Genomic DNA, 24,537 nt, shown 5'->3' with positions numbered 1-24,537 from the left:
TAATCAAGAAATACTACAAGAAATTTAAGTCAAAATTCATTGAAACTTGGATGAATTGAATCATTTAAAATAAACAAAAAGAAATAAAAATCTATAATTTTGTGATTGCTAAGTTCATTTAAGTTCAGAAATGATAAAAAAATTCCATTTAAAGCTAATAAATTATTTTTTCAATTTTTACCTTTCTTATGTATATTTAACATTGAAAAATTCAATTCCTTTAGAACTAAATTGGATTCAAGGGGAGAGTGCACAGATATTTTTAATTATATCAAGAAAATAATTTAAATATTCCAAAAATTGTTTTTATAATAATAATTGAGTAGAGTTTTTTATAGTAATTTTTTGTGAGGAATTTAATGGTCAAAAAACTAAAATAAGTCAGAAAATAATTTGATCCTTTTTGAATTTTTAGTTTCCTTAAAAATTAATAGATTTTGAAATCCATTAGTAATTTTGTAGAAAATATGTTTTTCAATCCAGAAAAAAATTTCCAAACGAAAAATAGATTTTTACAATTTTTGAAGCATTTTAAAAAAATTTTGCTTTTTACGCTGAAAATGCTAAAAAATACCATTATATTAGGTATTCAATTTTTTTATTTGAAAATTCATTTCTTTATTTTTCTAACTAACTTCAGTATAAAATATTTAAAAAATGACGATAAGAATATTAAATTAATTATCTGATTAAAAATTAGTTAGAAAAATAAACAAATGAATTTTCAAATAAAAAAATTAAATAATAATAATGGAATTTTTTTAGCATTTTCAGTGTAAAATCAAAGTTTTTTTTTTAAATGCTTAAAAAATTGTAAAAATCAATTTTTTCATTTGACAAATTTTGTTGTGGATTCAAAAAATTTTCTACAAAATTACGCATGGATTTTATAAAATCTTCAAAAAACCGAATTTCTTAAAATTCAACATTTTCATTTTTTCTTCTTTTTAATGGCACGTAGCTTCATTATTTTTGGGCTCTTCAAAAACACTTTACTTATTTAATTGTTTCCACCCTTTGGTAAAAAATTTAAAATTATCGAAAATTATCAAAAATTCAAAAAACCGAATTTCTTAAAATTCAACATTTTTTCTTCTTTTTTATGACATTTAGCTTTAATATTTTTGGGCTCTTCAAAAACACTTTACTTATTTAATAGTCTCCACTCTTTGGTAAAAAATCTAAAATTATCAAAAAATCGAAAAAATTCAAAAAACCGAATTTCTTAAAATTCAACATTTTTTCTTCTTTTTTATGACATTTAGCTTCATTATTTTTGTGCTCTTAAAAAACACTTTACTTATTTAATAGTCTCCACTCTTTGTTAAAAAATTTAAAATTATTTAATTTTTTCAAAAATTTGTAAAACCGAATTTCTTAAAATTCAACATTTTTTTTTCTTTTTTATGGCATTAGCGTCATTATTTTTGGGCTCTTTAAAAACACTTTACTTATTTAAGCAGTGTGTCTAACAAGGACTGAGAAAATAATTCCCTCTGACTTTTTACTAATTTTATGTTTGCTTTTTTGGGACAAAAAAATAGTAACTGACATATTTAACAATAAAATAAGTTACAAAATTTTAGGTAAAAGGTTTTTGGTAAAAAAAGGTGAATAGGTATAGCAAACTATATGATTCCTGCAACTCCAATTTATCGAAAGTTTAATTATCGAGAGATGACTAATAATCTTTATGGAATCCCCTCTTCATTGAAAATAATAAATTGTGGTATATAAAATGAATGCCTAAAATAAAGACAATTGAATCAAACCTGGCAATTTCTGGTCGATACCTAGAGTATCGTTTGCTATTGACAGTGTTATTCGCCAGCCTGTAACCCCTAAAACCAGTAGGTGCCACTCTCACATGGCTCGCGGCCTGCAACTGATCATCATTAAAATTTGGCGATTCAACAATCACAGCAGGTTGCGGTACTCGATACGAATACGATCTTTCATAGGGATTGATGAATGGATTCTGAATTTGATGTCCAGTTGAGAGGTAGTTTGAATTAGCATTAAATCCATCATCGTAGGGCGACGGTGTCGTGAAGGGATAAACTTTTGGTCTGAATGTCGTTGGCACTGGATGATCGTATTGCAAAACGGAGACTGCCGGCGACAATGTCGATGGAGAATAACTCCTTAATGGTGAAACAGTATTCACCTCGATGCTGTTGCCAGACACGTCCTTTATTTCTGGTTGCCTGTGGAAAATAAAACACCCACGATTTAAAGGATAATAAAATAAACGAAGCAGCACAAGTGCGTAATTGCGTGTGTTGCTTGGGGTTAAAATATATGCATGTGACCTTCGTCAACCTAATATAAAGATTAACGTAAAAAGCCTAAGAAATTTGTAGTGATTATCGATAAATTACAGGTATAGGGTGGTCCGGATGTCGCTTATAGTGCTTTAAACAGGTATCTACACAAGAGTTGTAAAATGCGAAAATAGAGGGAAAAAACATTTTTATTTATAATGGGGGACTGGATAATGTTGCCAATGAGGTAAAAGAGCTTATGGTCATTCGCGGGATATAAGACATTTACGAACAGTCAAGGTAGACTTTCCAAATGGATATAATATATTAAATTAATAGATAAACTTAGATTATAGAAATAAATAAACAAAAAAAAGTGGTATACAAACTGGATATGCACCTGTTATTTAACAGTTCACTTGGAATCAGTTTCACACCTATTTTTATATCATTGAAAACAGTTTCACTCTTGATAGCAATTAGTAGATAAAGAAGCCGTAACTTTTAAGGACAGGAAACAATTTTTTCATTACTTAAAAGTTTGTGAAAATTTTTTCCCTTACTTTACTTAGTGTTATAAAAAAAAGAATTTTATAGTTTCCTGATGACCTTCAACAGACTTAAATTAAATTCTTAAAAACTTGAAAAATTATAATAAACAAATATTTAGGAACTTGTTAATTATTTTTCTACTGGAATTAAAATTTTTTGAATTTCAATTTTAAATCAAATTCAATTATATTCTGAAATCTTTAATGAAAGTTTTTCTAAATTAATTATTTTTTAATAATCTTTAAAAAGTTTCTCGAGAATTCAATTATTTAAATAGAAAAATTCAATTTTTTATAATAATTGACTGTAAGTCTTTGTTTTTTTTCCTATTAAAGTAAATTCTTTAAAAAATTTCAATTATTTTAGAAAAAATTTACTAAATTTTAATTATATAGAAATTTTTAATTATATACAATTAAAAAATCAATTGTCTTTGAAAAATTATTTGAATATTCTTTTAAAAAACTTATTTTAAAAATCCTCTATTATAAGTTTGTAAAAATCAATTATTTTCAATATTAATAACCAAAAATATAAAAATTATAAATATAATTATAAATATAAAAAGACATGATTTCTCAAAAATTTTAAGGATAAGTTGTGACAAAGTGATTCGTTACTGGCACGTAAATTTATTTCTAAACAATTAAAATTTTTTGAAAAATTTAATTTTTAATTCTCTGAAATAGTTGAATTTTTGAAAAATTTTAAAATTACAACTTTGTTATACCCACTTCAAAGTTTGAATAATTATTCTTTTAAAAACTCATTTTAAAAATTTTCTATTATAAGTTTGTAAAAATCCATTTTATATTCAATTTTTAAAAGACAATTGATATTTTACTTATATATAATTTAAAAATTTCCATATAATTGAAATTTAGTAAATTTTTTCTAAAATAATTGAAATTTTTTGAAATTTTTGAAAGAATTTTTAGAAAATGTTAAAAAATAATCAAGTTTTTGTTGATGAATTTTAATTATAAATTTAAAAAGACATGATTTTTAAAAAATTTTAATAATAAGATAAACAATTAGATTTTTTGAAAAATAAAATTTTTAATTTTCTGAAAATAATTGAATTTTTGAAAAATGTTAAAATTACAACTTTGCTGCGCCAACTTAAAAGTTTAATTATTTTCCAAAACTTTTAACAAAACTTCTTTTGTAAATCAATTATTTTTAATAATTTTCCGAAAATTTTTAGAGAATTCAATTATTTAAACAGGAAAATTCAATTTTTTATAATGATTACATAAATGTAACACTTTTTATAATTCTTTTAAAAAATACTTTTTACGATGAATTACTGAAAATATGTAACCAAAAGAGTGCAGAATTGAAAAAGTTTCAAATAGTTGAAGTTTAATAAAATAAAATTATAATAAAAATTTCTATGAATCAGTTTTTTTTAAATATTGTAGTATGACTCTGAGAAAATAATTATTTCTTAAAATATTTTTGAACATTTGAAAAAAAACTATAATCAATATTTTGAATAAGAATTTTTTATTACAAATTTAGAAAATTTTCTGAAAAATCGACAAAACTTCTCAAAAATCTGAATATTAAATCTAAAAAATTAGAGTTTTCAAAAAATCGTAATATTTTTATTGTTTGTTATTAACATTTAAATTTTCGGAAACATGCTGTTAAAACTAAATAAAAATAATTGAATTTTAAAAGATTATTTAATGGATAAGATTCTAAGAATTACTTTTATAAAAAATATTTTAACATAATTTTTTCAAGATAATTTTTAGTAATTTTCACTTGAAGATTTTTTATTAAAATTTTTGAGAATTCACTTATTTTCAGAATTTGTTATTAAAATTCTTTGAAATTTAGTTTTAAAAAATTTGAATGAACTATTTGAAACAAAATCAATTATTTTCAATAAAATTTTTCAGATCAATTTCAATTATTTACAAACTTTTGAATTAAATATAAGTCGAAAATTTAATTATCATAAAAAAATTATTCAAAAGTAATTTTTTTTAAATTTGACTATAGTTATACTTTTTTCTCTACATATTAAAATCGAAATAAGTTGCATTTTATACCAAAAAAGTGGTTTTTTGTTGCTATATTTGAGTATAATTATTTTTCGCACTACAAAAATCGCAATAAATTCTATTTTATAACAAAAAGGGATATTTTGTTGTTTTTTTGGGACGAAAAGTCGAAAAAGTTTTCTTTTTTTTAAAAAATAGTATAAAGGGTGTTAAAAATGTCTGCAGTCTCACTGAGAGAATTTTTTTTTTTTAATCCAAAAATATGTCGTCAACCAAAAAAATATGTTTGTATTAAATATATTTTAGAACATCAAAGTTATAAAATTCAAAGTAATTCAAAGTAATTTTTATTCAATCAAACTTATTATTTATTGAATCAAAATTAATATGTTCAATTCAAAAATAATTTTTGGTTGACTGTATAACAAAAATAATTATGTTTGATTCAAATATGCAATTATTTACCAAAAATTCAACAAATAAAAAAAAATTACCTGAAAGGATTAGGCGGCCTTCTCGGCCTCACCAAAATTCCACTCTGAGGAGGCACTTTTTTCGAAATTGAAACCGCATCCTGTATCGGTCGTTCTTTGCCAACAAACACCATTTTCGATCTACAAAAAGAGAAGAAAAAAACATGAAATATAATTAATGAAAGAAAATAACATCTTCTGCCTCCTTTGATATACGTTAATGAGAGTTTTTATAATTATCTCTCCCATATAATGTTAAAATTGCATGTGAATTGAAAGAAGAAAAAAATGTGTGCTTTAACTAATTTCTTACCGTGACAAATATAATCACATCTTTATAATTAATTTATATGACAAATAGAGATGATAGTAATTTAAGATGGAAATTAATAGGACAGGAAATCCTGTAATCAACAAAACTTCTTGATGTGTCGGAAGCTGAAAAGAAGGATCCGAACAAATTGCAGTGTTGAGTGTAACGAATTGCAGTGTCGATTAATATCAGGACACGAGGTCATTGCGAAATCACGGCAAAGATCATTCGCTATCCTGTGTATTTATATTTATACAGTACAATAAACGTATGCGGTTACAAAATACCAATGGTATTATTGTTAGGTTGGGTTCTCAGGAGGATTTATGTTTGACACTGTTTCCTTACTCTGTCCTTCATTGGGTTTTCTCTTCTTTTCATCGAATTCACAGAAAAATTTAAACAAATATTTTTAAAAATAGAAAATTTTTTGTTTAAAGGTATTTTTTCCATACAGCAAGTAATCTTGCAGCAATTTGGGTTTCCTCTAAAACTTTTGATCGAATAAATTATTAATTAAATCGAATTAAAAAAATTAAAAATTAAATTCGATTCAAAATGTTAATTCTGTGCCTAGAATTTTTGTTCTGTAAAAAATGCTAAACATACTTAAGGATTCGGAATCCTTGTTGATCGGCGATGTAATCTTTGATTCGCAAATAACCTAAAGGATCGAGCCATCCCTCTGTACCGATAACAGTACCGTCAGCTAATCTCTTCTCCTTCCGGTACTGTCCATTCAGAGTTTGGAACCGGAAAAATCTCTCGGGACCTTCGTCCGTTTGAATGTGATATTGCGTGTTTGGAGTTAAATTCCATCCGCTCCTTTCAGCTTCGATTTCGTCTGCAGTCAAGCAGTAAACCGAAACCTACAAAAAAGGAATAATTCTTGTTAAATAGGTAAATAAATATTTAGACAATTAATGCGAAATTAATTTATACCCGCAGGAAAAAAAAGAAAAGAAATGAAAACTTACTAATGGGAAATTAATTATATAGGTACTATTCCTTCCGGAATAATTTATTATTATTGATATTTCATTGTTCAATAAAGCACTTTCATCAATTCACTTTAGTTCTTTACAAAGAACGTCAACCTTTCTTGTTAAAACATTGAATAAAAGAAAAATATTTTATTATTTTCGTTGGGGTTAAAAATAGTTCTTTTTGCTAATGCAGAAGAAAAGCTTTACCTAGAACAGCTAAAAAAATATTAGAGAAAATTTTAGTTGATTCTGTTAAGATTTTTTCGATCCTAGAAAAACTTATTGCTGTTCTAGATGAAACCTTTTATCCGTAAAAAGATACAAACATATACAAAATAGCAAATACAAAAATGCAAATATAAAAATACAAATACAAAAATGCAAATATAAAAATGCAAATTCAAAAATACGAACACAAAAAAAAACAAATACAAAAACAAAAATACAAATAGAAAAATACACATATCCAAAAATACAAATACAAATACAAATACAAAAATACAAATACAAATTACTACACTTTCAGATAAAAATTAGTTTAAGCAAATTTTTCTTTACACGATAAAACATAAAAAGAAATTTAAAAAATAATATAAAGTTTCATAAAGAAACTAAACTATTGCTGATTGTTTAATAAACCAAGGTTTATCTAAAAATATTAAGTCTAAAAAATAATTTCAGAGTGACAAAGTAAAAAATATAGAATAGATAATATTACACTCTTTGATCCCTAGATTCAAAAACAGTCTGATCACTATAAAAATATCTTAGGAGAAATATGTAAACAAGAGATAATTTTGTAAATTCTCGTATAATGCATACATACGTCAATTTAAAATTAATTTTTCCGAGCAATCTATAATGCAAAAAAGTTCGGTGAAACAAGATTTCTCGAAAGAATTGTTACGCAAACAGAGTAGAATTTTGTGGGCTCGGTTAAGGTGAGGCCACACAATTAGTGTCATCATTAAACCATTTTGCGTTCTAGTAAAGCGCGTCATCCACTTAATTTTTTATTCCCTTTTTCATTGCTTCAAATAAAAGTAAACTATATAGATTTAAATTTGCATATTTACCATGCGTAAAATTATAATTTACATAATTATTTATACTAATAAATTTAAAAATATTTATTGTGTATAATTGAATTTTCTAAAAAAAGGAATAAAAGTGGAAAAATTGGTTTAACTCCACAAAAATATCTTTTTTGGAGTCAATAAAAAATTTAATTAAAATTATAATAATAGTAAAACAAATAATAATAATAATAATGATAATTTTTTTTTGTTAAGGGTTTCGGTAAAAAATACAGAAATAATAATAATAATAATAATAATAATAATAATAATAATAATAATAATAATAATAATAATAATAATAATAAAAACAAGACAATACATTTCAACAACTTTTTTTTACATAAATAGGAAACTTTTTAAAATTTTGACTTCCAATTAAATTTTTATAATTTCCAGAAGTTTTATAAAGAATTTATCGCATTTTCAAGATAAGTTTAAAATTTTTTTTTAAATCTTTTAAAAGCCTACAAAAATTTAAATCATTCTAAAAATAATTAGATGCATAAAAAAAATTGTATGTAATATATTCATTTCTGAATACATTGCTTCAATTGTTAAAATTACATCGCAAAATTCAATTGTTTTCAAAATTTCCAATTAAAATGAAACTAAATTAAAAATTTAATAAAAAACTTAATTTAATATGAAATTAAAATCAAATTCTTTAAAAGAATGAATTATTATCAATATTACTTTATGAAATTTCAATTGTATCAAAAAATGTTTCAATTAATTATTTTCAAATATTAAATTATCTGAAGGAAGTAGAATTAAAATTTAAGAAAAACAAAATTTTTTCAATTTCAAAATTTAAATTTTCAGAATTTCAAAGGACCACGCACAAAATACATACAAATTGGATCCCAGTCAATTTTTTTTTTTATTTTTCAATTGGAAATCTTTTTCCTGACACAAAAAACAACTTTTCTAAGCAGTTTTAAAAAAATCGACTAGGATCCAATTTATAGTATTTTGTGTGTGGTCCTTTCGCGATTATTTAAAAAGATTTTAATTCTAAATCTATTTGAAATTTAACTAAAAATTGTACAATCAACTCCGTTGTAAAATTCAATGATTTGAACACTGAAAAAATATTATTTGATTCAAGTAACCGATTACTTGTCTATTATCAAATAAATATTTATTTAAAATTGAAATGAAATATAATTTTTATTTAAGTATTTTATTATTTAAGTCAATTAAATTGTATTTTTAACTAATAATTTCAGTATCTGAAGCAAATTGCATTTAATTGATTGCAATAAAAATTATTTGATTCAAACAAATATTTATTTCGTAATCGATAAGTAATTGGTTATTTGACTCAAATAAATTTTTTTTCAGTAAATAATTCAAATGAATTAAAATTTAATTAGTACTAAAAATAGAAAAGAAAATCGAGGTTTCTTTTTGAAGTTATGAAAATTATTGCAATTTTAAAGTTATTAAGGTGATAAAAATAATTCAAGAAGAATATTGATGGTTTTCAAGAATTTTTAAACAACAAACACCAGAATTTTCGTACGAAAATGTAGAGAAATTTGGTATTTTTTTTCCTTGCTCAGACATTTCCCTGACCGTTTTCACTCTCACTGACTTTTTCCCTGATTTCCCTGACCTGCAAGTCAACCCTGTTTACATGCTTCAGCTAAAAATTCATCGACATTGAACCAAATAACTACTATCGAACAAAAAAATTTGAAATTCACAATTTCATTTTCTATACTCAGAAGAAATTTTCCAACCATATACAAAACGATTTGAATAATTTAAAAAAATAATAACTAGGTAATAAGAAAGCCATCACGCTTCTCTGAATCTCAATATATATTCACATTGTTTCCTATTTCGCAAAAACATCGAATCAAGACCCGCGCACCTGTTATTAAAATTTCAAATCTTCCCAAAAAAAAGAATCAATTTTACATAACGTCTATAATACGAAATAATCGGCGAAAATCTTGTCGATTAATATTCAGCATTTATAATGTTGTATATATATACATACATACATTCAATCTTTGCAATTGAGTCGAAACGGGAGCTAACGGCGCAAAACGTGGGCGCTCTCACGGTAATCTGGTAATGTGGGCGAAATCAACCTCGAAATTATTTCTTCTGTCATCGAGGACAGCCATGAAAATTCTCATGGGTCAATGACGAAAAAATAAATGAACCATACCAAATAATTGATTAAATTAGCCACGCGCGAGATAAAAACGAATTACACCAAAATATATTTATTGTTCATTATTTTAATCCGACACATGTGTTGACATTAACTTATAAATAAAATAACATCAATAATTATCCATATTTCATTGAAGACAAAAAATTTAGTTGCTTCAAATATAAATTGACTCCAAGTTAAAAAATCAATCAAATAAATATACTGTTACTTAATAACCCTGTCGAAAAAGTTTTACATTTTTACATTTTTTAGCAATTTTTTTATAATTAAAAATACTTTATTTTAATATTAATTATTAATTAATTAATTAACTATATTAATCATCGTATTCTTTCATATCATCCTGTCTGCAAAAATATTCAATTTTCGTAAGGAAATAATTTACATAATTTCTATTTCTTAATTTAATATTATTTTGATTTTAATATATCATTAGGAAATTAATTAGTATCCACAAAAAAATAATTGTGTAAATTTCAATAATATTTCGGTACTAGAATTCAAGTAGAAATTCTATTGAATTGTTTCAGAGAAATTCTGCATATAGTGCACACTATAAATTCTACGTAGAATCATGCTAAAAAAAATTCTACAAAATTTTTTTGATAAACACAATGAATGATTTGTGAATCAAATAAATTTTCCCAAGAGAAAGAAAAAAAATCTTAATTCGATTTTAACGATCCTTCATTTCAAACAATATGCATTATATTTTGCAAAATAATAGATTACTCAAGCACACAGGTTTCTCTTTTCTTTTTGCGTACCTGTGTTCATTCAGACAGAAATCATTCAATAAAAATTACGAACTTCTTAATTATGATGTATATACTATCAAGATATTGAATTAAATCTTGATAGGGAATCAGAAAATGATTTATAGATCACGAAGAGAACCCTTTTGTCATTACAATGACTTTATTAACGACAGGACAGAGTTCATTGCAACTCTATATGTATACCGATAATTATGTGCAATGAGATTGAGGTATTAGGGGAATTTTTATTTTTTTTACATTTGAAACTCGATTTATCAGTTCCGTTCCGCGTGATTTCACATATATATCCCGCTGTATTAGTCAGTCAATTTAATTCCAGACGGAAATATAAACAATTGCTTTCATTTCTAGCATTCGTTGAATTTTTAATACTCAAATTTTTGCAAAAATATTTTTAATATTTCCTGTTCGATAATTAATTGCTGTGCATATATAATTTTATCAATTTCTGTGGGAACTTAAATAGATATTTTTTTTTTGGGAGAAAAGCATTTGTTCTTTTGCTTATTGCTTCCTTATAAAAGCATTGTTTTCTTTCTTTCTTTTTTATTTATTTATTATTTTATTTATTTTTTTATTCATTTTATTTATTTCTTTTTATTTATTTATTTATATTTATTTACTTTTTTTGTTGTTTAGGAATAACGAAAATAATAAAGTTATTCCAGAAGGGAGTAAAAGTTTATCAAACTATATCCGTTACAGAAAATAAAAAATTGTTAACAAGTTCTTTCTTCAATAGAAATTAGAAAGTTCAAGTACAATAGTTAAACAGATTTTGACAGTCTGTCTTTCATTACTCACTTTCATAATTTCTTCCTAAGTTGTTTTTCTTCATTGTTAACAATGTGTCTAAAATTATGCTTCCTCATTCTTGACGATTCAAAACAATTTATTGAAATAAAAGAAGTTATTTTGTAACGTATAAACATAAGAGTTTCTGGAATCTTCTAATAAAACTTTGAATTCATTAAAAAATTTGGTACTCCAATGTCCCCTCATTGAATTTGAAAGAACTCTCGTGCCATCGAATTCAAAATTATCAGAAATTTCATTTTAAATTTTTCTAAAATTCAATTAATTTCGCCAAAAAAATTAATCTCACATTTAGAGGAAAACCACTCTTCTAATATCCACTCAATTTATGCACCTTTTCCAAAATACACTCAGGGAAAAATTATGTTTCAATCTACTACTCTATTTTGTTTTATAAATTTTAATTTTAGGTTTATTCATCTGATGTATAAAAAAGTATTTTTTTCTTAAATAAAAATATTTATTTAATTTAAATAAACAGTTGATGAACATGGTTGCTACAAAATGATAAATATAAAATTCCAGGCTTTTTCCAGAATTTTCCAAATCAATACTTATGAAATTCTAGTCAAAAATTTAAAAAAATTTCTGACCCACTAACACATATTCAGCTCTAAAATTTTTTTAAACTTCCAAATACATAAACTTTATCTTTTGTTTACTAACAATTTTTAGTCAAAAAATTTTTTACTGCTCCCAAACTACTGCTAAAACAATTCCAAATAATATCTGAGTCATCAAAAATAATTTAATTCACAATTCATAAAAAGTAACCACAGCCGATACTCAGCAGAAGATGAAAAATTATTTTTGAGCGAACTTTACCTTCTGTTTACTAACAATTATTAGACAAATCATTTTTACTTGGTCTCTAACTATTGCTAGAACAATTCCAATTAATATCTGGGTCATCAAAATTAATTTAATTCACAATTCATAAAAAGTAACCACAGCCGATACTCAGCAGAAGATGAAAAATTATTTTTGAGCGAACTTTACCTTCTGTTTACTAACAATTATTAGACAAATCATTTTTACTTGGTCTCTAACTATTGCTAGAACAATTCCAATTAATATCTGGGTCATCAAAATTAATTTAATTCACAATTCATAAAAAGTAACCACAGCCGATAATCAACAGAAGATGAAAAATTAGTTTTAGAGCGAACTTCATCTTCTGTTTACTAACAATTGTTAGTCAAAAAATTTTTTACTGGTCTTAACCATTACATATTCTTTAAAGTTTAATTACTATTGTCAAAAATAGAAATGAAATTGAACGTTTTTTTTTAATTCGCAAAGTTTTCATAAAAAAAATTTGTTACCCCTAAACCGAAGAAGTCAAGCAATTTTAAGCTAAACTTTTAGTCTTTAAAAGTGCCTTAATTAGTTAATATATATAAATTTTAAACCCGTACAAGAAAATGAAGCTTCACCAGAACAACTATAAGTTTCTCTAGAATAGGAAAATTCAAGTTTTCTATGTGTAGCAAAATTTTTATAAGAATTATTATTGTTACTATATATTTAAGACTCAATAAAAATTATTACTAATAAATACCTAATCATTCCTTCTAACTTTTGGTAAAATTTACTAATTCAAGAGCAAAAAGTCAGTAACTAATTCAAATTAGTAAATATTTTTACTACTTCAAATTTGGAGAGAATTTATAAAATTCGATAAGAAATTTCTTGTACTGTAACAGAAAAATCCTGCTAAGAATTTAACAATAAACCAACGACAACTTCTAACCAATCGATTTTAAAAGTAGAAAACTTTTCCAAACGATATTGCTCCAAATATGAAATGTAGCAGAAAATATTTAATACGCTATACATGTAGCTATATTTTTATTTTGTTGTAATACCTAAACAAATAATGATCATTTTAGATAAATTTCTTTTCACTTGACGAAAATTCCATTGACAAAAAGGATCAACTAATAAAGAATGTAAGACACGTAATAAGGATTAAATAAGAGGGTTCTTCGTAAAGTGTGCGTGCGTGGGATTACGGGAAAGTATGAAGTCGGCCTCTCGAGTCCATATTAAGAGATCCGATATCACCGCGATACTTCGGTCCAGTGTGAGGTATATTCTCAACGATGTAATACACGAGTCAAGATTTCTTTTTATGTGTTGTGCGCAATTTCGTGTACGCGTGCTCACACTCTCTCTCTTTCTCATATACAATATATATACATATGAAAGACTCGCTTTTATAAGCAAAAACGCGAGCGTCTTTCATTTATCCAGAATATATCAGTTCTATATTTCGCGAGATATTGGGTCTGATGAGTGGGCGGACAACTAGGTACTTTGAACCTTTTATAATTTACATTAAAGCAAAACTAGTTTTTGTTTGATCGCTTGGGAACTCGAGCCATAAGTGACGACAAAGGCGCCAGCTGATTTATTGCATTTTTTAATGATAGCTATGCATAATGAGAGGGCAAAGTGAGCCGCAATCAAATGCGAAACTTTGATAAATTTACTTTACATGTATACATGTACAGTTTGTTAATTACTGAATATAATTAATTTTACTTTAATTAATAATACCTTAATTTTAATAACAATCTTAATGATCCACACTTGTTTTGTAATCGATGGAAGAGAAAAAAGTATAAAGACTAATCCGTTAATTGATAATTATATCAAATAAACGGTAATTAAACAGCTATATTCTATTTTTGGATTTCTGATCAACTTTAAGGAGCAAAAATAGTCGCCTCTGTCGATTACAAATGCAAAAGAAGTCGACTATTTTATTCTGTATTATTAAAAAATTTTCAGATTGTATTTGATAATTTTTCACCAACTATTTAAAATTTCAATAATTTTGTTAATTATCTCTCGGTCATCTTTAATTATTAGAAAACATGAAGAAATCGGTCACTCCGAGTCTTCGACTCGGAGCAATCGATATCTTCATGTTTTATAACAAATACTTTTATAAATTGTTTAATTTAAAAAAGGTTTGAATTTAAAATTTTCGAATTTCTTAATTCCTGTGGTAAATTTTGTTCCAAAAATAAGATTGAAAACAGGAATTGTGCAAATATTTTTCTTCTTTTTCTAAAACAAAATAATAATTTTGTTCAAAAAATTGTGATTCATAAACAAAAATAATGCAAAATACATAAATCTTCTATTTCTTAATCACAGTTGTTTAACAATTTTTTAATTTTGTTTAGAAGTAAAGAACAAAAATCTGTATATAATTTCAAATTGACAAAACATAATATTAAACAAAATTTTAGTCTTTTAATGAAAGGAAGTGAAAAGAATTCTGATGATTTCTATTTGTCATTAAAATTTGGAATTAATTATAAAATATAAAATACATTATAATAATCGTAAGTTTCCTTTCCGTTAGCAAATTATCTGCATTCATTTGTTTGTTTTGAAAATTAAATTTTGTGGATAAGTATTGGCATTTTTTATATATTTTTAAATGTCAAACTTTTTAATGTAGAAAATACTTTACCTATTAAATTGTCTCGACTATTTGGTAAAAAATTTAAAATTATCAAAAATTCGAAAAATTTCAAAAATCCGATTTTCTTAAAATTCAACATTTTTTCCTCTCTTTTATGGGATTTAGCTTCATTATTTTTGTGCTTTTGGAAAATATTTTACTTATTAAATTGTGTCGACTCTTTGGTAAAAAATCTAAAATTATCAAAAATTCGAAAAAATTCAAAAATCCGAATTTCTTAAAATTCAACATTTTTTCTTCTCTTTTATGGGACTAAGCTTCATTATTTTTGTGCTTTTGGAAAATACTTTAATTATTTAATAGTCTCGACTCTTTGGTAAAAAATCTAAAATTATCAAAAATTCGAAAAAATTCAAAAATCCGAATTTCTTAAAATTCAACATTTTTTCCTTTTTTTTATGGGATTTAGCTTCATTATTTTTGTGCTTTTGGAAAATACTTTAATTATTTAATAGTCTCGACTCTTTGGTAAAAAATCTAAAAATATCAAAAATTCGAAAAATTTCAAAAATCCGATTTTCTTAAAATTCAACATTTTTTCCTCTCTTTTATGGGATTTAGCTTCATTATTTTTGTGCTTTTGGGAAATACTTTACTTAGTAAATTGTCCGTACTCTTTGGTAAAAAATCTAAAATTAACAAAAATTCGGAAAAATTCAAAAATCCGAATTTCTTAAAATTCAACATTCTCTTAAATTTTACATAATTCTACAAATTTAGACTTTTAAAACAATTCTAATGTAAATATTTTTTGTCGATAACTGAATTTTTCGGAAATATGTAATTGAAAATGTTGAAAGTAATTGAATTTTAAAAAACTGTAATAAAAAATTCTAAGAATTACTTTTTTTAAAAATATTCTATTATAATTTTTTGAATACCTATATAATTTTCATTAATTTTCATTTAAAGATATGTTTCATTAGAATTTTTGAGAATTTTAATTATTTTCAACATTTGCATTTAAAATTCTTTAAAAATTTGATTTTTCAAAATTTAAATGAAGGTTTGAACAAAATTAATTATTTTTAATAAAATAATGAAAATTTAGTAAAATTTTTTAGAAATAATTGAGTTTTTAAAAAAAATTATAGGAAAATATAAAAAAAATAATCAAGATCTGGAAGAATTTTAATAAAATTACAATAATGAAAGTAGATGATTTCTTCAAAATTCGAATGTATACTTTTTTGAAAATCATTGAATTTTCGGAAATGAGAAATTGAAAAAAAAGGAAAATAATTGAAATTAAAAAAATTGTTAGGGAAAATTTCTAGGAATTAGATTTTAAAAAATATTTTAATACGTATGATTTTTTGAAGCTAATTTTCATTAATTTACATTTCCAATTTTCATTTCAAGATTTTGTGTGTTAAAATTTTTGAAAATACTAATTATTTTCAAAATTTGCATTTAAAATTCTTTAAAACTTGATTTTTAAAAAAGTTAATGAAATACTTAAAAAAATAATTTTTTTAAAGAAATTTTTGCAATATTTCAATTATTTACAAATTGTCTAATTATATATATATTTTAGAAATTTAATTATATTTTATATATATTTATTAATTGAAATTTGGACATACAAAAAATGCCCTTAATTTTGTTACAAAATTTTTAATAAAAGTGTAAGAAATCGGATTTTTTGATAATAAGTTGAAAATATCGTCTGTTTTGGAAATAGTCGAAGAAAATGCAAAAAAAAGTCATATTCCGAAGCCTGTACTCTATTTATACTACATTCTATTTATAACAAGAATAGAACATCAAATTTTTATATCAAAACAAAGAACACTATAACTAAACAAAGAATTATACTTCTCAGCGGCGGCGCAAAAATCGTAAAATAAAATCTAAACCTATCCAAAGATTTATCTTAACAATGAAAAGAAAAAGAAAAAAAAATTCTCTTCCCGAATAAAATTTAACTTGCTGATTTTGTTTTTATATAACAGGAATTATTTGAGATTTTATTCAATTTCAAGAAATGAAATACTTCCCAGAAATCCGATTAGAATCGGTTTTGATTCTAACATGTTTCTCGTGGGATTTAAAACTTTTTGCATTCAATTTCACTTTCATACGCGCGGCAAAATATATAGCTTACTTAAATTAACGCATCAGAGAAAATCTGTTGGCATAATAGTATGCAACTCATATGGTAGCCGCGTGTGCATTAAACTTGTTCGGAGAAATTCCATACTTGTTTTAAAGAAACAAATCGGTTTTCGTAGATTGGAGCAGCAAAATTCGCATAACCAGTTTCAGTGTCATTATATATACCTACGTTCACTTAAACTATATACGAATCTATAAATATAGATATTACTTTAATAAACTTCAACGCATGAATATATACGGGTTGCTTAGTATAAAATGTTCACAGGACTTTTAACCCTGAACTTCAACAACTTTATCGTCAAACTCCATTTCTTTAATACACTTTTATAAATAATTTTTTTTTTTTTTTGCCTTTTTATATAAAATAAGTCTTGGGAATATAAATTTCAAATATTTAACCTTTTAATTCAAAAAAAAAGAAAAGAAATTAATGCAGAGTAGATAGAAACTGTATAAAGTTGTATAAATAATATGGATACAATAAGAGGAGGAATAAATAAATAAAATGAATTTAATAAAGAATCTTTCTATATAGGCAGACTTTCAGTGGAAATGGAAGACTTGGGTCAGACACAGACTATAGAAAATATTTTCAGGGATTAGGGGAACAAGTAGAAATGTCTAGATTTGGCCAGACAGTAGACAAAGTACGGAATTTTTTCTTAAAATTCATTTATTCATGAGTAATTATATTCTATTTTTTTCAAACATTTCTATTTATGATCCACAAGTTCTGAACGTTCAAATCTGCGAAAAATTGTCTACAATAAACAATAAAAACAAAATTAAACATTAAAAAAATGTATAATTCTTTGTATTTTACACGTAGAGCAATATTATTGGAGTTTTATTTTAATTTAAAAAAGAAATAAAAAAAATCTGTTCATTTGCGAATTGAGAACTTTAGGAATATTACTTTTTGCAGTAAAGTCGAAAATTAATTTTTTTGTTTTTTTTTAGTAACTAAAATTTGGAATTCATCAAAAATCAATATTGCAGAGATAACAGCATTTTTTCTGTAAAATGTAATATTATTACATTATTAATTATTTTCTAAAAATCAGGGACCGTCACGGAATCAAAACAAAATTAAAAAATACTTTTGTTTTGATTCGGATATGGGTATCAGAATCAAAATTCCACTCTATTTAGTTCTGATTCCAATATCAAAATCAAAATTCCACTCTATTTCGTTTTGGTTCCAATATCAAAATCAAAATTCCATTCTATTTAGTTTTGATTCCAATATAAAAATTCTTTTTTGTTTTAATTTTGTTTTTGATAAAATACTACTGCGCATGTATAAGTCTCATTGGACCTAAATTTTGTTGCAAATGTCAAATATATCAGAAGATAACATCGTTTTTACATACGAAATCTGAAATAGAATTCGAATCGACTTCTGTTTCTATAAGAAAACCGAATTGCAGTATTAAAGTATCAGAATCAAAATAGGAAGTAAATTTTGTTTCGTTACCGAATCAAAATCAAAATACATTAATAATTTCGTTTTGTTTTGGAATATCGTAACGAAATCAAAATTTGATTTCCGTGACGGTCCCTGCTAAAAATAGGTGACAAGAATATGACAAAAAAATTTAATTTAATAAATAATGAATTCATTTAATAATAATTAATTAATTGTTATTAAACTTTATATGAAAAATAAATAATTTGTCTTTATTAAGAGATTTTTTTTAGAGAAAATTGTAAATTGATACTACGATCAAAGAAAAACACTTACGGATTTTATTCCACGAATTTTCAATTAAGAGATTTTGATTAATTCAATTTTATTTTTTAATAATTGAAGATTAAAAACACGAAAATTTATTGATAGAACTGAAAACTTTTTAACAGTAAAAATAAGGAATAAACAAATAATTGTATAAAAGAAATACACAAAATAAATAATCACATTTAAATTATTTGAAATTTAGAATCTTTGTAATATGGAGAAAATTTTTTCCCTAAAGTTCTAAAAATTTAAATTAACGAAATTTATTTATTTTCTTTTAAAATTTTAATTTTACTATAACAATATTGCGTCACATTATAACGAAAAATTTTATACGGTATAGAAATGTTTAATCTAAGTTTTTAATTTTTATTAAAATCAATACTCTTTAAATTTGAATTAATTTTTATAGTAAAAACTTCACTAAATTGGAATTAGTGACTGTCTTTTTGCTTTTGAATCAGTAAATTTTACTAATAAATTCCTAGAAATTATTATTTATTAGTAAAATTTACTAATTTAAAACCAAAAGTCAGTCACTAATTGAATTTAGTAAACATTTTAACTAATTTAATTTACAGAGTAATTTTTGATCAAAAAACTGATTTACCTATAAATTTATTTTTGAAATTTTTTTCTAAACATAGTTATTATGCAAAATTGGTAAAACACATATATTTATAAAAGTCATATTTAAGAAAATATTTTTTAAAAAGATAATTAATCGGGTTTTACTAAATTATTCCTAAAATATAACTAAACAAATACATAAATTAAATATTAAAACGATGAAACTTGAGACTAATTAGGGTTAAAAATTCTGTTTAAAAATTTGATATTTTTTGGTAAATTGTTGCGACAGCCAAAACAAAATTTTGTATTTTTGAAAATATAAACAATTTTTAAAAATAAATTATAAAATTTTAATTTTTTTAAATTAACTAAGTGCCACCTTTTTTAAATAAAATTAGCAATTTTAAGAATAATAGAATTTAAAAATTTTCTAATTTAAATTTTTGTTGAAAACACTAAAAAAATTCAATTTTGGAGAAATTACAAATAGTAGCAGAAATTCAATTATTTTCAAAAAAAATTAAATTCTTCTTTTAAAATTAAACTATGTTCAAAATTTAAAAAAAATTCTCGTAATAAAAATCCCAATTATCTTTATAAATAACAAAATTCTTGAATTTGAAATTTTTGAATGTCTTAATTCCTGTGGAAAATCTTGTTCCAAAAATAAGATTAAAAATAGGAATTTTGCAAATATATTTCTTCTTTTTCTAAAACAAAATAATAATTTTGTTAAAAAAATTGTGATTCATAAACAAAAATAATTTTCTAATTTTGTTTAGAAGTAAAGAACAAAAATCTGCATAATTTCAATTTGACAAAATATAATATTTAACAAAATTTTAGTCTTTTAATGAAAAGAAGTGAAAAAAATTCTGATGATTTCTATTTGTCATTACAATTTTTAATTAATTATAAAATAAAAATAATCATAACATAATAATATAATATACAATCTATCTAAAAATAACAAAAATATGAACAAAAGACAACTTCATAGTGTGAGGGACAGAAAAAGTGAATGAATGAAAGAATATTTAAATTATTCTAGTTAATTAAAACATGAAAATAATTCAGAAATTATGTTGGTTTTAATAAAAGAAGACAATCTAAAGAATTTTTTTGAAGTCTCTAGAAAATTGATTAAATTTGTTGTTATATGCTTATTATTAGATGAAATAATAATAATATATCCCGTGTAGAAATTTTAAACATGGCCCTAATCGGGGCCAGATCTTTTGATCATTCTGTAGGTCATAACATGGCAATTTCTATAATTTGTCTCAATTTGATATCCTTAGAAAAACCGAAAACAAACCCAAAGATTGGAGTTTTAACATTGCGGCAGTTTTATATTTATTAGTACCAACAATTAAAATATCCACAAATAATTAATACCAGATAAAACAAAAGAATAAATATAAACCTCGAGACCCCACTGATATGACAATAGAAGGAAAAGTTTTCAATCGGTTGTTGTTTGTTTTAAAAAGCATGCGTCCAAATTGACTCATTATTATTATCAGTCAAATTACTGCCAATCTTGATCTATTGTTCTATAGGAATTATCCAGAGCCTGTTGAGTTTCACTTTCACATTTGGCGGAAGCGCATTTCTTTCGTCCAAGTCTTTCGGTCTGCCGAGCATATAATCGTGACTTGACAAAACGACTGACAAGACAAATAAAAAAAAATAAAAAAAAACTAGTGTCTTACAGGACTCTCAACGACATATCATGTAATGTGTCACCATTTTTGCACTGCTCTTCTAAATATGGACCAAGACACTGAAAATGCGAGTTCTCCGCGATAAATCTTTAAAAGGAAAACATATAATATATAGGTATATACAAAAGTCGCCCAATTGTTTGTACACCAACTTGTCCGAATTCTGAGAAACGTAATCTGTACGAAATTTATATGTGCCTTCACCAGAAAAAGAAAACCACATTTTATATATTTATATATACTTTAAACGAGTTATATTCCTGTCACATTGAAATTCCAAGGGGATATTGGACCAGAGCAAGAAATGTACGAATATCGAAAGTATATGGAGGTAAAAAAAATTGCGTTCACTGAACTCCACGCAAAGTTTCATTAAAGGAATTAAGAGAATAATCAATCTTTGGACGAGTCAAGTCAATTTTTTTTTGGGAAAAAAGTGAAAATACAGTTTCACTGATTCTCCAATTAAAAAAGCTGCAATTGGAATTTTTCAGGATGGAAAAAATATAATATACTGTTTTATCTTTTCATTTTTTGGATCATATTTAATTTTGTTCGGAAAAGAATTTAATTATTTCTAAAGATAATTAAAATTTTAATAAGAATTTAAAAAAATTGTAATTTTCCAAAACAATAAACATCTACTGCTCTACCTTTTCACAATTTCGGATAATACAGAACTTCGTAAAGACCCAAAATTCTTAATCAGTGCCAACAAAAAGCCTCCAAGTACAGCAAGATTCAAATTGTATACAACAATAAAGTAATAACTTTCATATAAATTACAGTATCGTATTTCCTAAAGGAAAGTAACCATCGAGGGAGTATAAATGCTTTAATGAGTAAACTATCCACGTTTACAATCATCAGTCAACGATACCACGATTAAGTTGTTCATGAAGTGCGAGTCATGTTCAAGGGTATTGAACGAATTGATATTCACTGAATGGCAGATCGTAATCCACACGATATTTTATGTCTATGGGATACCAATGATGACTACTCCATTTATTATTCATATCGTACTCGCAACTCTTCCCAAGGAATTGCCTTGACCTTGAAAAATATAAAGATTTATATATCTATACACAATATATTTGAAAGTCGTAACAAATCTGATTGAATCATGTTGTATAATGCATTTCGCATTAAATTTATTGTATTACTTTTTTACGCTTTAGTAAATCATTACTAATAACAATAATAATCCGATCCTCCCTCAAAGGAAATCTACTCTCCATTCGAGAGAAAAAAGATTTAATTAAAACATTTTTACTAACAAAAGAAATTAGAATACAGAGTTTCTAGAAATTTCTCTCATTTTTTCTTTTGCAAAATTTCGTGATATTTCCTCGTTTCTAGAGGTGATAAATGATAGAATTTCTATGATATATTGAAACTTTATATAAACATGAAGCAGAAATCAGGGTTGCCACAAAAGTTTAACAATTTAACAATTTCAAATTTTTAACAAAATTTTAAAATAATCTGGTTAAAAATCGTAATTAACAAAAAAAAATGATAGGGATTTTTTTCCTTTAAAGATATTTAAAATTTTCAAAAAAAAAAATATTTTATAAATAAGTAGGTATATATTAATTTTGGTATAAAAATGATCCAAATTATTATTTCCTTTTGTTCAAAGAAGAACAGAATTTTGTTAACAAATTGTGAAAAGAAATATAGTAATTTATAAAATTTTGTCTTCCCGTGTGGAAAAATATTGTGGCAGTCTAGAGTCCAATGATTTCCCGATTAGCAATCATCAAGTCCGTCTAATTCTAGAGGGTCCATCAAGTCCCGAATCAGTGACTTAACAGATTGGCTTATTAGAAAAAATCTAAGTCAAATATGTCCGCCTAGTACGGTGTTATTAAGACCGTCTAGATTTGGTCTAGGATGTTATATGCGCATGCGTCGATGAATGCCCAGCTGTTAAGTAACATGGCGCCTAATGGCGTCGCGTCGTTTGGCGTCGTTAGATCAGTCAGTGTGTGATGCATTTTGTTTGTGAATTATAGTATTTGTTGTGGTTTCTGTTTTACGTGAATAATAATGTGCTATGTTGTTGTTGTTTTCTGTATAATTTAATTTTAAATGTGCACTGAAAAAATAGATTTTGATGTGTTTCTATGTGTTTTGATTAGTCGGCTGAAGCTAGCAGTCGTACTCAGCATCAATGTTTAGGCGTCATCTACCAATATGCCTCTCCTTCAAATTCTGTAATACTTAATGATTTAAAAAACCATCGAGTATTGTTATTTGAGAATCAATATTCACTAAATAGCAAATTTAGTAAGTTTTTATTTATTAATTTCATTAATTAGTGGTTGACGCCTAAAGATTGGTGCTGAGTACGACTGATAGTTTCATCCGGCTGTTTTGATTTGCAGTAAATTTTATTTTACAAAAAGACTACTATCTCCAATGCCAAAGATTGGGAGGGACACAAAGCCTTACGCTTAAAGAAAGTTGAAGTGAAAAATACAGAAAGTTAAAATATTTTTTAATATTTTTATATAAAAAAAAGTCATTAAAATTATTTCAAATATAATTAAGTTTTATTATTCTAAGAATAGTTGTCATAACATATAATGAGAAATTTTGAATAGACGTAGATTAGAATTTACTAGCACTGCTGATCAGACCAGAAACGCTGGTCTATTCTAGACGATAGCGTGGAAGTTTCGTTTCAATTCTGAACAGCCGCTCGACAAGACCGTCTGTCCTGGGTCTAGAAAGACGTTAGACAGTCTATTAAGCGCTTGGTCAGCGCCCTAAAATTTTTCCACACGGGTTCTTTTTCAAAAAGAAATTTATAATTTTGTATACAAAAAATAATTCCCTGACTTTTTACTAATTTTATTTCTGCTTTTTTGGGACAAAAAAATAGTAACTGACATAGTTATTTAACAATAAATTAATATCTAATGATAGAAACAAAATATAATAAAAATCTTCTAAGTTTTGTTAGATTAAAACAATTTTTTATTTACAAAAATTTTGTATAAATTTTTAGAAATTTCCCTGACTTTCAACGATTTTACCCTTTGGTAAAAAATCTGAAATTATCAGAAATTCGAAAAACCGAATTTCTCAAAGTTTAACATTTTTTCTACTGTTTTATGGCATTGAGCTTCATTATTTTTAGGCTCTTCAAAAACACTTTACTTATTTAATAGTCTTCACCCTTTAGTATAAAAATTTAAAATAATTAAAAATTATAAAAAATTCGAAAAACCGAATATCTTGAAATTCAACATTTTTTCTTGTGGCTTTATGGCATTTAGCTTCATTATTTTTGGGCTCTTGGAAAATACTTCACTTATTAAATAGTCTCGACTCGTTGGTAAAAAATCTAAAATTATCGAAAATTATCAAAAATTCAAAAATCCGAATTTCTCAAAA

The 24,537-nt window shown here is 24.6% G+C and overlaps 1 protein-coding gene across 3 annotated transcripts in view; it reads right to left on the bottom strand.

Moving 5' to 3' along the window:
- LOC122507775 overlaps positions 1-24,537 on the bottom strand; it is a 56,903-nt gene that overhangs the window by 2,176 nt on the left and 30,190 nt on the right. For all 3 annotated transcript variants that reach the window (XM_043620679.1, XM_043620678.1, XM_043620677.1), the window contains 3 exons: positions 6,227-6,486; positions 5,326-5,445; positions 1,773-2,207 (listed from right to left, as the gene is read on the bottom strand). In XM_043620679.1, the coding sequence (XP_043476614.1) occupies positions 1,773-2,207; positions 5,326-5,445; positions 6,227-6,486 (815 nt within the window). The remainder of the gene's footprint in view (positions 1-1,772; positions 2,208-5,325; positions 5,446-6,226; positions 6,487-24,537) is intronic.

This window comes from Leptopilina heterotoma, unplaced genomic scaffold, assembly GCF_015476425.1.
Source record: "Leptopilina heterotoma isolate Lh14 unplaced genomic scaffold, ASM1547642v1 Lhet_51, whole genome shotgun sequence".
NCBI lineage: Eukaryota > Metazoa > Arthropoda > Insecta > Hymenoptera > Figitidae > Leptopilina > Leptopilina heterotoma.
This window is presented reverse-complemented; position numbering and strand designations above follow the sequence as displayed.